Here is a 15,876-nt window from a genome sequence, read left to right as displayed (position 1 = left end):
AGTAACCCCTGCTCGCTGAGAGAAAAGCCAGTGCGGCAACAAAGACCCAGCACAACCAACACCAAATAAAAATTTTAAATTATTAAAAAAAACAAAGACATGAAGTAAATAAAGATTTCATACATAATAGGTTCTCAGTAAATGTTTGTTGAATGTGAACTTTGCAGCTGATGTGCTTGACTTCTCTGGCCTTTCCATGTTTTGGCTCGATGCCACACCAACCTGAATTTCTGGTAGTTTAATCACTACCCTTTATTAGTCTGTCTAAACCTACCTCTTGTCACCTTCCTCACTCTACCTCTCATCCCAATTCTCATTTCTCAAACACCTTGTTTCCTCTACCATAAACCTGTGACTATACTTATAAGCCTGCCCAGCATTTTCTTCTTTCTTATACTTAAATGAGTCTCCTGAGACTAACCTCCAGCTCGTCTGTGAACAAAGCTGCAACCAAATTCCAGTACAGGTCAGTTGGTGTCTTTATTTGTGAATGCCTTGATTTTGGCAATGACCACCCACAGCGCTCTTTGTACTCTGGGCCCCCTAAGCTTACCCACCTGCTGGAAGCTTCAATGTCCCAGCCACTTCCCCAGCAAAATAGAACAGTCACAGTCTCTGCCACCCCTATGGGATTAAAATTCTTCACCTAAATGATATCTTGGGCAGACTCCATGGTTCCTAGTGTTTGTACAGAAAGTAAGAACTTACCACCTGCAAAGCCCTGGGGTGAGGTTAGATGAGGGCATGAACAATGGGAATAAAGCATGATAAAATGCATTATAATACCTAGTGAGGAATGCTTCTCTTGGTTTCCTCTAGAACTCTCCTGTCCTGTATGAGACAACTTAAGTTGCACAGCAGAACAGAAGGCGGTCACCTACACAGCAGAACTCACTGTCAGCAATGGTGTGGTGCTATCTCCTCTTAGAACTGTAATTGTCATTTCAGAATTTAGAGGTAAAAGTTGAAACCTCAACCACAACAGGCACAACAACACAGGTCACAGGGAGTGTAGAAAGAGAGCTCAATGATAAAGAACTCTTATGGAACAGATGCTCATTTCAACAGCTCATTTTATAGATTTTATTATAGGGGTGGTTGAGAGACTTTCCTGAGCATTCCAATCAGTTCAAAGGTTTCTCTAAATAAAAGTAATATCTGAAAACAATTCCTAAATATATACTGAGTTGAGGGGGCAGAGCAAGTTGCCACAGGTTGCTACAGAGACAGAGAGAACTCTAGAGATCTGTAGATGTCTGCCTTGAAACCTGGCAGACATGTATGATCAGTACAGAGGATGAGGAAAGCTACTCAAAGCTGGGGAAAGAACCACCTGAAAGATTAGAGGGAATAGTACTTGGACAACACAGGGTCAGGAATAGTGCCTGTTCCACCAATCAGGCTCACAGTTCATGGGACATTAGGTAGAGACTCAGAACGATCTTGCATTAATAGTGGGAATAACTGTCCTACACTAAACCCATTCCTGGTCCCACCCATAAAGTATGAAGTTCAGTTCAAATTCAGTCACTGAGTTGTGTCTGACTCCTTGTGACCCCATGGACTGCAGCATGCCAGGCTTCCCTGTCCATCTCCAGCTCCTGGAGCTCACTCAAACTCATGTCCATAGAGTCGGTGATGCCATCCAACCATCTCATCCTCTGTTGTCCTCTGCTCCTCCTGCCTTCAATCTTTCCCAGCATCAGGGTCTTTTCCAATGAGTCAGTTCTTCTCATCAGGTGGCCGAAATATTGGAGTTTCAGCTTCAGCATCAGTCCTTCCAATGGATATTCAGGACTGATTTCCTTTAGGATGGACTGGTTGCATCTCCTTGCAGTCCAAGGGACTCTTAAGAGTCTTCTCCAACACCACAGTTCAAAAGCATCAATTCTTCGGCACTCAACTTTCTTTATAGTCCAACTCTCACATCTATACATGACCACTGGAAAAACCTTGATTTGACTAGATGGACCTTTGTTGGCAAAGTAATGTCTCTGCTTTTTACTATGCTGTCTAGGTTGGTCATAACTTTCCTTCCAAGGAGTAAGTGTCTTTTAATTTCATGGCTACAATCACCATCTGCAGTGATTTTGGAGCCCCCCAAAATAAATTATCTCACTGTTTTCATTGTTTCCCCATCTATTTGCCATGAAGTGATGGGACCGGATGCCATGATCTTAGTTTTCTGAAGGTTGAGCTTTAAGCCAACTTTTTCACTCTCCTCTTTCACTTTCATCAAGAGGCTCTTTAGTTCTTCTTCACTTTCTGCCATAAGGGTGGTGTCATCTGCATATCTGAGGTTATTGATATTTCTCCCAGCAATCTTGATTCCAGCTTGTGCTTCCTCCAGCCTGGCATTTCTCATGATGTACTATGCATATAAGTTAAATAAGCAGGGTGACCATATGCAGCCTTGACATACTCCTTTCAAGATTTGGAACCAGTCGTTTTTCCATGTCCAGTTCTAATTGTTGCTTCTTGACCTGCATACAGATTTCTCAGGAGGCAGGTCAGGTGATCTGGTATTCCCATCTCTTGAAGAATTTTCCACAGTTTGTTGTGATCCACACAAAGGCTTTGGTGTAGTCAATAAAGCAGCAGTAGATGTTTTTCTGGAACTCTCTTGCTTTTTCGATGATCCAACAGATGTTGGCAATTTGATCTCTGGTTTCTCTGCCTTTTCTAAATCCAGCTTGAATATCTGGAAGTTTTGAGCATTACTTTGCTAGCCTGTGAGATGAGTGCAATTGTGCGGTAGTTTGAGCAATCTTTGGCATTGCCTTTCTTTGGGATTAGAATGAAACAGATATTTTCCAGTCCTCTGTCCACTGCTGAATTTTCCAAATTTGCTGGTATATTGAGTGCAGCACTTTCACAGCATCATCTTTTAGGACTTGAACTAGCTCAACTGGAATTCCACCATCTCCACTAGCTTTGTTCATAATGATGTTTCCTAAGGCCCACTTGACTTCGCATTCCAGGATGTCTGCCTCTAGGTGAGTGATGACACCATTGTGGTTATCTGGGTCATGAAGATCTTTTTTTGTATAGTTTTGTGTATTCTTGCCACCTCTTTTGAAAATCTTCTGCTTCTGTTAGGTCCATACCATTTCTGTCCTCTGTTGTGCCCATCTTTGCATAACATGTTCCCTTGGTATCTCATTTTCTTCAAGAGATCTCTAGTCTTTCCCATTCTATTGTTTTCCTCTACTTCTTTGCACTGATCACTGAGGAAGGCTTTCTTATCTCTCCTTGCTATTCTTTGGAACTCTGCATTCAAATGGGTATTTCTTTCCTTTTCTTCTTTGCCTTTAGCGTCTCTTCTTTTCTCTGCTATTTGTAAGGCCTCCTCAGACAACCATTTTGCCTTTTTGAATTTCTTTTTCTTGGGGATGGTCTTAATCATAGCGTCTTGTACAATGTCACGAACCTCCATCCACAGTTCTTCAGGCACTCTATCTATCAGATCTAGTCCCTTGAATCTATTTGTCACTTTCACTGTATAATCATAAGGGATTTGACTTAGGTCATACTTGAATGGTCTAGTGGTTTTCCCTAATTTCTTCCATTTAAGTCTGAATTTGGCAATAAGGAGTTCATGATCTGAGCCACAGTCAGCTCAGATGTATTAAGACACAAACTATGAAATATTAAGACAGAAAATCACCAAACTGCTTCCAAGTGACTTAACCGCACCACTCAAGGAAGCTCAATGAACACCAAGTACAGGAAACATCATGATCAAATTGCTCAAAAGTAGAGACAGAGACAATCTTAAGACACACACACATACACACACATGAGATACATATTAAACTCAGAGGAACGATCTGACAGCGGATTTCTTGTCAGAAACAATGCAAAAGAAGAAAGTAGTGGCATGTGTTTTTTTTGTGTGTATGTGTGTGTAATAAAGTTTTATTAAAGTATAAAGGAGATAGAGAAAGAAAAATATGGAACGCTTCACGAATTTGCGTGTCATCCTTGCCCAGGGGCCATGCTAATCTTCTCTGTATCGTTCCAATTTTAGTATATGTGCTGCCGAAGCAAGCACGTGGCATGTGTTTAAAGCACATTGGAAAAGACAGTCAACCTGAAAGTTTATGTCCGATGAAAATATCTTTCAAAAATGAAGGTGAAACAAAGATATACAAAAGCTGAAAAAATTCATTATCAGCAGCCCCACACTATAGGGAATGTTAAATGAAGTCTTTTAGGTAGATGGGAATAATAAGGATCAACAAAAAGTATGAAGAGCATTGAAAAAGGGAACCACACAGGCAAATATATAATTTTTTCCTAATTAAATCTCTTAGAAGATAATCGAAAGTTTAAACAAAAATAACAATATATAAGTAAAAAGTATGACAACAAAGATATAGGGCTTCCTGGGCGGCACTAGTGGCAAAGAGTCCACCTGGCAATGCAAGAGGCACAGGGAGGTGGGTTTGATCCCTGGGTCAGGAAGATCCCCCTAGGATAGGAAATGGCACCCCCCTCCAGTATTCTTGCCTGGAAAATTCCATGGACAGAGGATCCTGGTGGGCTACAGTCCATGAGGCCACAAAGGGTCAGACATGACTGAGTAACTGAGCATGACAACAACAGAATAAGGACAGGAAGGAAGAAGCAGAAGTATACTATGTCAGGTACGTATACCACACATGAAGTGATAAACTTGAAGGTAGACCGTGATCAGTTAAAGATGTAGTCTATAAACCCTAAAGTTAACACTAAAATCAACAGTTATAGCTAATAAGCCCACAAAGGAGGTTAAATGAAATCATAAAAAATACACAAGCCAAAAGAAGGCAGAAAAAAAAAAAGCAAATTAGAGAATAAAGAACTGATGTGACAAAAAAAAGCAGATATCAAGATGACAGGCTTAAACCTAACCATACAAAAATCACAGTAGATGTAAATGCTCTAAACATCCCAACTAGAGAGCACAGATTATCAGACTGGATTTAAAAAAAAAAAACAAGATTCATATATATGCTGCCTGTAAGAAACACACTTTTACTATAAAGCAGAAAAGAATTTCTTCCCTTATTCCCAGAAAACAGTAAATATCAAGTCTTTTGGGGTAGAGAGAATTAAAAAAAAACCCTCCTAAAGCTTCTTGTTAAAGTGTTCTCGACCCTGTCTCATCTCTCACTTAACTCATCTAAAGGCTCTGTCTTACTCTTTTCTCTAAAGCGCCAACCAGATAGAAAAAAGAAAAACAGAGAGAATCAAGGAATAGGAGTAGGCAAGCTGATCCCAGCAGACACTAGTGGAGCACATGTGGAATGCATAGAGGCTGATCTGCTTTTCTGTATGGCAGGAAGCCTTAAAAAACTTCCACAGATCTCAACACCTTCTAGACCCATGTCTGATCCTCTTCCCCGTCCCATCCCTCCAGTCCTTTGTTCCAGGCTGTGCGGGTGACTCAGGATTGCTACAAGGGGAGAATCCTACCTATTTCAGAATGGAGTTTTGTCCCAGCAGATCCAGGTTAGAATCCATGTCCTGCTCAGCCCTTTCCTCTCCTCCATCCTTAACATAAAATCAATCATCAAATTCAGTTGGCTCTGTCTCCTAAATATATTTTGAAGCTTTTCTTGGTTTCAGTCCTCAAACAGCTTTTTCTTGATTACTGCATTAGCTCCCTAGATGCAGTCCCTGCCTCCATTCTGGCTTTCTGCCAATCAAGCCATCATATTGGCACTAATTGGGCTATAAATTAGAATGTTTTTCCTGTTTAAAAAGCCTCCAAGTCTCCCTACTGTCCAAGAAAATAAGACAAAGTCCAAACTTTTTATGATAACATATTTTTATAATCTGACTCCACCCTATGTTTCCAACTTCAGCTCCTATCTCTCTCAGGTGTAAACCCTATGCTCCAGCCACAGTAAATTATTCAGAGGTTCTGGAACATGGTCATTGTTCTGCCATGATTTCTTGCATGCTCTTTCCTTTCACTGAATACCCTTCCTCCTTTTCTCTGACTGACTGATGGATTCAAGACTTTTAAAATCAGCTCATAAGCTTTTTTAAATTAAAAACTTTTTATGAAGCCCTCCTTGAATATCTAATATGTATTTGACACTGCTAGACACCAAGGATAAAAAATGAATAATTAAGATGTAGACCAATTTCTTAAGAAGATCATTGTTTCTTATGTAGCATATGTAACAGGAAGTACAAGCAACTAAATTACAATACCATCATGGTAGACTGTTACCCCAATGGCCTCCTATGAACCATGCCTCCTGGTGTGCATGCCCTTGTGCAGCTTCTCCTACTTGGGATTAGATATGTCACTTGCTTTGGCTAATGAAATGTAAGCTAACATGATTCAAGTAGAGTCTTGATAAGCAGTCGTCCACTCGGGGCTTGTCTTTTTGAATCTGTCTCGGAAGCCAGCAGTCACGTTGCAAGGATGCGCAAGACCATCCTGGAGGATGAGACACCACATGAAGAAAAAAGGACACATGGAAAGGCTCTGAAGCACTGCAGCTAAACAGAGCTGCATGAGTGACCCCAATTAATACCAGGAAGAGCAGAGGGACCCACAGTCAGTCAACCCATGGAATCATGTGAGTTGATGGATGCACAAGTTCCAATGGAGCAAAGAGCAGGAAGTGATCCTCTTTGTACAGCCTGGGAAGAGAAAGAAGGGACCAGGGAAGATTTCACAGGGAAGTGATTCCTGAGTTGTGTGTTGAAGGATAATCAGGAATTTTGCAGAGCAGGGGAAAAGGTATTAACGGTTGAGAAGATAACAAAGGCAGAGACGCATGAAAGAGAAAGGCACATTCGGGGGACGATGAGAAGTTCTACTTTGGTGGTGAGAGAAGCATGAAAGGGAAGACACGGACAGTGAGACTGAGGGGGCAGAGGCAGGGACGAGGCCAGCGGGGCCTTGTCTGAAAGACACTGAGGACCTTGGCCTTTACTTTGAAAGCAGTGAGAGGCCACTGAAAGATTTTAATTATGGAACTGACATGGTCAGATCTGTAATTTTAAAAAGTAACTCTGATTGGTATAAAAAATAAACTGAAGGTGAAAAAGATCTGAATGCAGGGAGGGATAGTCAAGGCAGGAATGGAAAGGAGATGGATTGTAGACATCTGAGAGGTAGACCGGCCAGGATTCAGTGAGTAATTGCAAGTGTTTCACTCATACAAACTGCGGTTACTTTTTCAAGTGTCTGTGCATCCCTTGGAACACACTCCTCTAGGACAGGGGAATCCCTATTGTTCCCCCCGTTCCTGGCATAGAATGGGTTCTCAGTGAACATTTGTTCATTAAATGAAGATGTTTTGTGGGTACGTTTGGAAAAATATTTGTCCAACAATGTATCTTTTCTATATGACAAAAACATTTTTAATACAAGTCATTTCAATCCATTTGTTTCATACAGAGCTCTGGCTGATTATGTCTTGTGAAAACTTCGGATTTTAATTTGTGAATGCAGACTGTTTTCAGTGAGCAGCATAGAGGATATCATGAATTTCTAAAGATGTAGGTAATCTTGCCACGAAGCTAATAAAGTACAGACCTGGGCAAAAAGAAACCTGTCAATATTCATGCATCTAATATCTTATTTTCTTCCTAATATCAGATTGGGTTGGCCAAAAAAATTCATTCATGAATTTCATTCATTCATTCAGACCTATACAGAAAGGTCAAATTTTTCATATTCACCAAGAACTGTATTGAACAACATATTCACTAACCAAAACTTTCTGGCCAACCCCAATACATGTTAAGAGGCACCAAATAAAAAGAGTCTGAGCCTGGGTGTATTTAAAATAAATCAAAACCAACAAAGAACAATTCTTATAAACAAAATAAAATCCCAAACCTTACCTCCAGTGTTTTATCCAACTTAGCAGCTAGCCTTCCAATTTCATATAAGAGCTGAGGGCCAATGGGAATCTCAGCTATGGGTCTTCCTGGGAGGTAAGTCAGCAGCCTCACCAAGTAGCTTTTGACTTCAGAGCCGCTATCTAGATGTATGGAAAGATATATTCTGTCAGCTATTCTTGGGGAAAAAAAAAGATTAGAGGCTATTCTGCCTTTGCAATTATTATAGCAAGGAGTAATACAGAACAAGAGAAAAAAACAAAAAGGTGCTAACACAGGACAAGTCAGCAGAATTCTATGAGGCAGGACTGGATGGATCAAGCCAGCAAGGAGAACAGATAGACTTCAGAACACCGGGGCCAGCCATTTACATTCTAACATGACGGTAGCCCCAAGTCTGCTGGCCTTAACTCTAAACGTAAATTATCTACTCTGGCAAATGAATGCTTAAAATACATTTTTAATACATTTACAGTGGGGGAAGTTGTGATAAAGAAATGACTTTCAGAATCACAGACTTATTTAGGGACAAACTGTTGCTTGGAGAATTCTATGAGATACATCTTAGCACTTAGAATTGAAAGGGACCAAAATTCACAGATGAGAGCTCATAGCCTTAAGAATTTAAGTCATGTAAACCATAGAAAACTAAGATCATGGCATCTGGTCCCATCACTTCATGGGAAATAGATGGGGAAACAGTGGAAACAGTGTCAGACTTTATTTTGGGGGGCTCCAAAATCACTGCAGATGGTGACTGCAGCCATGAAATTAAAAGGCGCTTACTCCTTAAAAGGAAAGTTATGACCAACCTAGATGGCATATTCAAAAGCAGAGACATTACTTTGCCAACAAAGGTCCGGCTAGTCAAGGCTATGGTTTTTCCAGTGGTCATGTATGGATGTGAGAGTTGGACTGTGAAGAAGGCTGAGCGCCAAAGAATTGATGCTTTTGAACTGTGGTGTTGGAGAAGACTCTTGAGAGTCCCTTGGACTGCAAGGAGATCCAACCAGTCCATTCTAAAGGAGATCAGCCCTGGGTGTTCTTTGGAAGGAATGATGCTAAAGCTGAAACTCCAATACTTTGGCCACCTCATGCGAAGAGTTGACTCATTGGAAAAGACTCTGATGCTGGGAGGGATTGGGAGCAGGAGGAGAAGGGGACGACAGAGGATGAGAAGGCTGGGTGGCATCACCGACTAGATGGACATGAGTTTGAGTGAACTCCGGGAGTTGGTGATAGACAGGGAGCCCTGGCGTGCTACAATTCATGGGGTTGCAAAGAGTTGGACACAACTGAGCGACTGAACTGAACTGAAACCATAATTACAGAGCTGGGATCTAAAATTCCTGATTCTGTGTGCTTTCTACTATATCACAGCACCAAAATACACAGCTGATCTGATAAATAAAACTATTTAATTATTTTTCTAATTAAAAATAAAATTTCCCCTAGTTTTCACATATCCCCTTAGTTACTCATCCATCAGATCCTTTGCAGGCAGAAGAGTTACGCCAGATCCCAGCCCTAACCACTGCCCCAGTTTCCACTTTGGTGATGCTGTAGCTTCTCCCAACTGCTGAAAAAAATAACCATCTTAACCCTTGGAATGACGTACCTGTTCCTGATATTTCTACTTGTAGTCAAAATGCAGTAATGTACATGGACAGACGATGACTGGTGGTGGTCTCTTACCTACAGACACGAGAGAGGTTATGTTGTCTCCTTTAGTACGACACACAGAGGCTGTTGGAAATCCAGCCGCTCTCAGAAACATGATGACATGAGTCTGCACTTCAATCAGGTCTGGAGTTTTGCTAGATTCAGTGTTGCTTATTTTGAGGACACATTCATTTGGGCCATCTGTAGTGACTTTGGTTCTTGCAATGCATACATGGAAGTTTTGGTCATCATAGCTAGGAAGTGGCTGGATCTTGGAAACTTTTAACCCAAACACTGATTCCACTAATGCAGAGGCTTGTACCTCACTGAAAGAGGGCTTGGTGAGAGCCTGTGATTGCTGACCATCTCCACTTGACATTATTTCTAAGGAAACAAACGAACAAACAAACTGGAAAGGGAACTTATATTGAATATACTTACTTAAAAGAGTTTTCTTAAGACAAACCAATAATGTTTCCCAATACTGATTCGGTACTTCTCTTGTGAATTTTCACTCATAAAGTTAAAAAACTCAAATGAGTAAATGAGATTTAAAAAGTAGATTAAAAGCATAGTCCTGCCTCATCCCTGCGTATTTATGCAATAACTTTGTTCTTTAATTTCCAAGAGGCATGGTAGGCCAGCTGGTCCTGATGTCATCTACTCTATGTCTATTTCTCTAAGATTCCAGGCTTTCTATTAAAGGTAAAGAGGGTCTTTTAAATTTTTTGTTTTAGTATTTATTATCTAGTGTTTGAGGATCCATATTTTAACATACCATAGATTGGTAAATATATTTATTTTGATTACAAATAGCCCTAAATTACAAATAGCTTAAACCACTGTGACTTTTGGATATTCTGGAAGGAAAATTCAATTCTAAAACAAGTTTTCGCAAGCTCAAAACCATAATGTAAAAAATATATATATCCTTTAAATGTAAAATTAGGTAGTCAAGTGACATTTGGTAAGGGCAGGCAACAGGTCAAGGACAAGAAACTTGACCTGGTTAGGACTTTATCAAGCATCTAATCTCATTATAATAAATCAATGAAATCAATTAACAGAATACTTATATTAATAAGCTACTACATGTTACAATAAACATGCAGAATTGTATCATTCTATATTCAGTATCCCACTTAATTTTCAGTACAAACTGGGAAGTAAATTTTCTCATACCTATTTACAGATTAGAAACCCAAAACTTAGAAAAATTGAGTAACTTGCCCCAGCTTGCACAGGTAGTAAACTGTAGAGCTCAAATCAAATCAGGTTTGCCTGAGTCCACTGTTCATGCCTTTTCTCTTATAGTGACTGTGGTTTATTAAAATAATTCATTCTTCATATTTCTTTGTATAAATGTGAAATTTTCCATTTTTGAATTTAAAAACCTAAAAAAAAAACCACACAAATAGATTGAAAAAAGTAGTAACTAAAAGTCCTTGTACCATAAATAATGTCTAAACTCACCTCACAAGCTAAATGTATGATTCCAGGCACAGAATGCACACCGGGAAAGCACCTTGGTATCATCGGTTTCTCCACCCCTCCCAGCAATATCAACTTTATTTAAAGGAGGAATGTAGGTCCTAGGAGGTTAAGTGTCTGGCCCAAAGTTATATATAAAGTTACAGTGAGAACTCAGCACTCGACTCCTAATTCTTAAGTATGTCCTTTGGGTTTAACCCTTTATTACCATCACGTTGGGTTTAAAATGTAAATTCAAAAACCGTGATCTTACTTTTCTGTGTTACAAGTATCATCATCTAGCTTATTGCTCCTAATTCAGAGGGTGGGCTGATGTGCAAAGCATTCCCGAGAAGCCCTGTGGGAGATAGGAAATGCAATTAGAGGGCTCTGAAGTTAGCTCACTGTCACAGATATCCTGAACAATGAAAAACTTAAAAGGTGCCCAAAACAAGTTACAAGGCAGTAACTGATAAACTAATAGAATGCCAAAGAAAACACTGAATTGAGTAAAAACTTGATGAAGTGACTGAGTTTGCCTTAAATTGTGAAGAATAAATTTTCTGGGATTTCCCTGGTGGTCTAGTGGTTAAGAATCTGTCTTGCAATGCAAGAGACATGGGTTCTATCCCTGGTGGGGGATCTATTAATAAGATCCTGCATGTTATGCAGCAAGAAAGCCCATGCACCATAACTAGTGAGCCCACATGTCAGAGCCCATGCACTGCAACTAAGACTAAGACCCAAGGCAGCCAAATAAATAAATACTGGATTTATTTTTCTACTGCTAAGCAGAACAGGGCCTTAAAAATTAAGATTGCTTACAGAAAGTAAAGGCGCATCTGAGTTTATGACCTATGAAATTAATATCTGCCAAAACTATGACAGAAATTCAGAGAAGAGATAAATTACTACAGCCTAATGATATTCTTGAGAAGATGGATTTGAATTGAGCTATAAATATGAATTGGATAAACAGGATGGGGGAGACTGTTTTCTTCCCCTTGATAATGCCACTCTCTGCTACACATATTTTGCACATTTCCTGAGTGTGTGTGTGTGTGTGTGTGTGTGTGTGTATATATACACTCACCATATATATATGGTGGTGGTGGTTGTCGCTATGTCATGTCCAATTCTTCAACCCCATGGCCTGTAGCCCACCAGGCTCCTCTGTCCATGGAATTTTTCAGGCAAGAATACTGGAGTGAGTTGCCATTTCCTTCTCCAGGGAATCTTCCCAACCCAGGGATCAAACCTGGGTCTTCTGCATTGTAGGTGGATTCTTTACCCACTGAGCTACCAGGAAAGCCCATATATATATGGAAGGCAATGTTAGGCTTCTAAATATCCTTTAGGAACCAAATATTTAAGATCCTTGCAATTTCACTTCCCCCTTTTCCCAAGATAGCTTTATTCCAATCCTTTCTTCATACTAAATTGTAAATAATTAACAACATCTTGGGGATGGGTTGCATTTTGGGCTGCATGTGATTTCTGTTCAAAGGATGTAGTGTTATATAAAAGAATCTCATGAACAGTTAGTGCTTGTTGATAGAAATTAGCACAGCTGTTGCTTCTGGCAAGACGGTGGCATGAGGGAACTTTCTGGGAGGAAAATGTTCCATATCTTGACTAGGCTTTGGTTACATGGGTGTAAACATTTGTCAAAACTTAGCTTAAAACTTAAGTCAGCATAAGATCTGTGAATCTCACTGAATGTAAATTTTACTTTAAAAAAAAAAGAAAAGCTTTGTGAGAGACTGGCTAGGACAAGTGGTATGGGTGGGTCTTAGGACTTCCTTTTGTGCATTAGAACTCCCCAAATCCGACCATATGCCTGTTCATGTCTAATCACTTCAGATCTATGACAGCCAAAGTCCAACTTAGTCCAGTGAGGGAAAGGGGATAAAATTCAGGGAGGTACACTAGGACTCTCCTATATGATCCCGTTTCTGATTCAGCTCCAAGGCTATAGCCTGATGACTTGTGATAAGATTAACCCCCAAACGCCAGTCTCCTTCCCAGACTCTCCTAACCTAAGTGATTCCTCCTGCCTTTAAACTTGCATAGCCCCTGCGCTGCTGGTAGATTTCCACCACCTGTTATTGCATTCTTGCCAGTCACTCTCCATATCTACTTTCTGACTAGGGCATATGCTTTCAGAAGCAAATTAAGTCATTTGGATTTTGTTTTCTAAAGACCCTGTGACAAAGCCTGAATGGAGTTTAAAACAATCTCTGCACCTGAAACTTCTGGGAACCAGTACGTCCTGTTACACTGCATATGGGTTTAAGGCTTTACATGGGATTTTAACATTCTTTCTGCAGATTTATAAACAGGTGTCAGGCCCATATTCAGAATGTAATATGAACTAAAGCTTTACATTCAAGACAAAATCCCAGAGTAATTTTTCAACACCTAAAGCTTTAAAGATATCAGGATAATTTTGAATTCAATATGAATTAGAAATCCTTACAGTTGGAAGGACACTTAGAAGCAATTAGTGAAGGCCAATCTGCTTTCCAGTCTGGAAAATGTCCCTGTAACATTCTCGAATGGGGTTTGTTAACCCTCTACTTAAAGCACTCTGTTTTCTACAGCAATGTTGGCAGCTCTACCCATCAAAGACAGCCTGTGTAACAAAAAGTTGTGCTGGCTAAGTGTATTTTATCACATTAAAAAAAATAGAATAAAATAGTTTCTATGCTGGGAGAGATAAGACATTTTATAGGGAACCTCTGAAACTTTGCACTATTCACATCTCCTCTAACAGGGAGTTGGACTAGATTATCCCTAAAAATTCCTTCTAGTGCTAACATTGTTTCTAAAGCTCTTTCTTTTTGAGCTTAAAAAATTTTTTTTCTTTGTATACAAATACTCCAAATATGGAACTAATGCCACAGATCAAGTCAGCACTTGTGCACCACCTGGGAAGCCCAGGTAAAAAAAAATACGGAGAAAGAAATGTGTTGAACAGAGATGGCTGTCTTAACCAAATGTCTTTTGTATGGGTGGAGGGGGTGAGGAAGGGGACTCAAATCCTATAGGTAGTTGCACTGTATTTCCTGCCAACAGTGTTTTACTTGGCTTCTGAGAAAGTGCTCAGGAAGCAAATGTTTTCCAACTCCAGGGCTTATGCCAGAACCTCAAAACCTTTGTCCTACAACCTGGGGGACTGGACCTTAAACTCTGCACTTTGTGTGAGGTATACCGGACAAGAAACAGAAATCATTCTTGATTCTTTCTTCTCCCTCACTCTCAAAGTTTTACAAAGTCTAGTAAATTCTACCTTAGCATGTCTTCCAAATCTGCCCTTCTTGTCCTGTAATTCCTTCTGCTGTGTCCTTCCAAGGTTGGAGAGCAAGGGTTATATTCAGTAAATCTCCGTATCCCCAGCCCAGATTCTAGCCTAGATTATTATTAACTATCAAGAGGAATTAATGACAGAAGGGTTACTTTCATTCCACAGGCTCATGAGGGCAGTTAACCCTCAAAGGGTTTCAGGAAACAGAACGGTAGGGAACTAGAGTCTGTAGTTTTTCAAAAACAACAACAGTGGGTGCCCTGAGTGTTTTCCTTCTGGGTGAGAAGGAACAGGTGGTAGAAGAGCGGCTGCAAAGGGGTTGCTGACCCAAGAGACAGGAAAATAAGGGAGGAAGAGGGCACATTAGTCGGGTTCAGAGTGTTATTATGCTAGTGAGGTCCAGTGGAGCCCAAGAAATGGGGAACATCCACTAGACACCTGGCCGGGAGTGCCAGGCGCCGCACAGGTTGGACCAGATGGCTTCTCAGGTGCCACACTTCAATTCTGGGATCTCAGCCCAGCCTTCTGGGTTGTAGGTGTGATCCAGCGAGGAAGGTGACTTGCTCATCACCTGAACAGAGAGTGTGAGGTGGATTAGGGGCTGGAGGCGCTGAAGGGGCCGGAGGCTCACGACTCCTGGCCCCGACTCTCAGTGAACCTCCTTGCTCACAGGGCCTCCCCCTCCAGAGGGTTCTGGGGTTTGTCTCTGCTTTCCCCACCCGGCTCACCCGCAACGACCCGAGGTCCTGAGGTGGATCCCGCTCTCGAGCAGCCGGGGATTGCGACCGCGGTCCTGCGATCCCGCTGGGAAGTCGCGCCCAACTTGTCGCGTCTGGGTCCGCTCCTCCTCCGAGCGCGTGAGTCCTGACTTCTGATTGGCTCCTCGAGACCCCCCCGCCGCCAATAAGCGAAGACTCTTGGAAGGCGAGGCTCCGCCAGGTCGGTCGGGGCTATTCCCGCCCAGTCTCCGGGCTGCAGAAGAGGCTGCGAATAGAGAAATTCAAAGATCAGGCTTTGGATGGATCTGCAATCCCGTCCCGCCTTCTCTCAGCGGTCATCCCAGTCAGAACGCGGCTATCTCCCTGAAAAACTGAACTTCTTCTTTCTGATTGGCTCTTAGAGATTCCGCCCCGCCCCTTGGAGGCTTTCAGCTCTTGAGTGGCATCTTGCCGTTCCTCCCAGTCCATGAAGCTGTGGAGGCGTCGTGGCCTGCTTCACTCGGGATTCTCTTGTTTGGGTAGAATTCGCGTCCTCAATTTTCTCCCTTCCCTCCCTTTTGTTGGAAACACGTATGCCAGAGGCTTCGCAAGCGTGGCCGAGGTGGCCTCGAGCCCCTCCAGTCCCCTAGAACTGCAAGAGGACTGAGGACCTGGGAGTTTGGCCTGGCAGCGTTCTGCATGGGACCTAGCTCTCCCGGCATGCAGTTAGTAATGTTAGAACGTAAAATTGTCTAAGTTATAGGATAGATCCACACGTTCCTTGTACTGATGGGGAAACTTAAGTCAAAAGGGCACAGAGCCTCAGCCAGACTTGGTCACCCAACTTCGAGTTTAAGCTCTTGTACGGTGCCGAGTTTTCTACTC

The 15,876-nt window shown here is 41.4% G+C and overlaps 1 protein-coding gene and 1 non-coding gene across 8 annotated transcripts in view; both read right to left on the bottom strand.

Moving 5' to 3' along the window:
• The window catches only part of HYKK (hydroxylysine kinase), a 34,808-nt gene extending 19,441 nt beyond the window's left edge, over positions 1-15,367 (bottom strand). Inside the window, exons 1-6 of one of the 7 annotated variants that reach the window (XR_008705331.1) lie at positions 15,022-15,367; positions 11,261-11,344; positions 10,699-10,910; positions 9,473-9,549; positions 7,858-7,997; positions 7,349-7,546 (exon numbers count right to left, since the gene is read on the bottom strand). Coding sequence is in view for 6 of the 7 variants with exons in the window: in XM_055555814.1 (XP_055411789.1) it covers positions 7,858-7,997; positions 9,550-9,895 (486 nt within the window). In the remaining variant the exon portion in view is untranslated. Of the gene's footprint in view, positions 1-7,348; positions 7,547-7,857; positions 7,998-9,472; positions 9,901-10,698; positions 10,911-11,260; positions 11,345-15,021 lie in introns of those variants that run through there. The other 6 variants (XM_055555814.1, XM_055555813.1, XM_055555816.1 and 3 more) reach the window with 6 other exon arrangements.
• Positions 3,948-4,054, bottom strand: LOC129634659 (U6 spliceosomal RNA). Its single transcript, XR_008705829.1, has one exon. It is a non-coding gene; the product is annotated as a U6 spliceosomal RNA (small nuclear RNA).
• Positions 15,368-15,876: the final 509 nt, after the last annotated feature.

The sequence above is a fragment of the Bubalus kerabau genome, chromosome 19 (genome assembly GCF_029407905.1).
Source record: "Bubalus kerabau isolate K-KA32 ecotype Philippines breed swamp buffalo chromosome 19, PCC_UOA_SB_1v2, whole genome shotgun sequence".
Lineage (NCBI taxonomy): Eukaryota > Metazoa > Chordata > Mammalia > Artiodactyla > Bovidae > Bubalus > Bubalus kerabau.
This window is presented reverse-complemented; position numbering and strand designations above follow the sequence as displayed.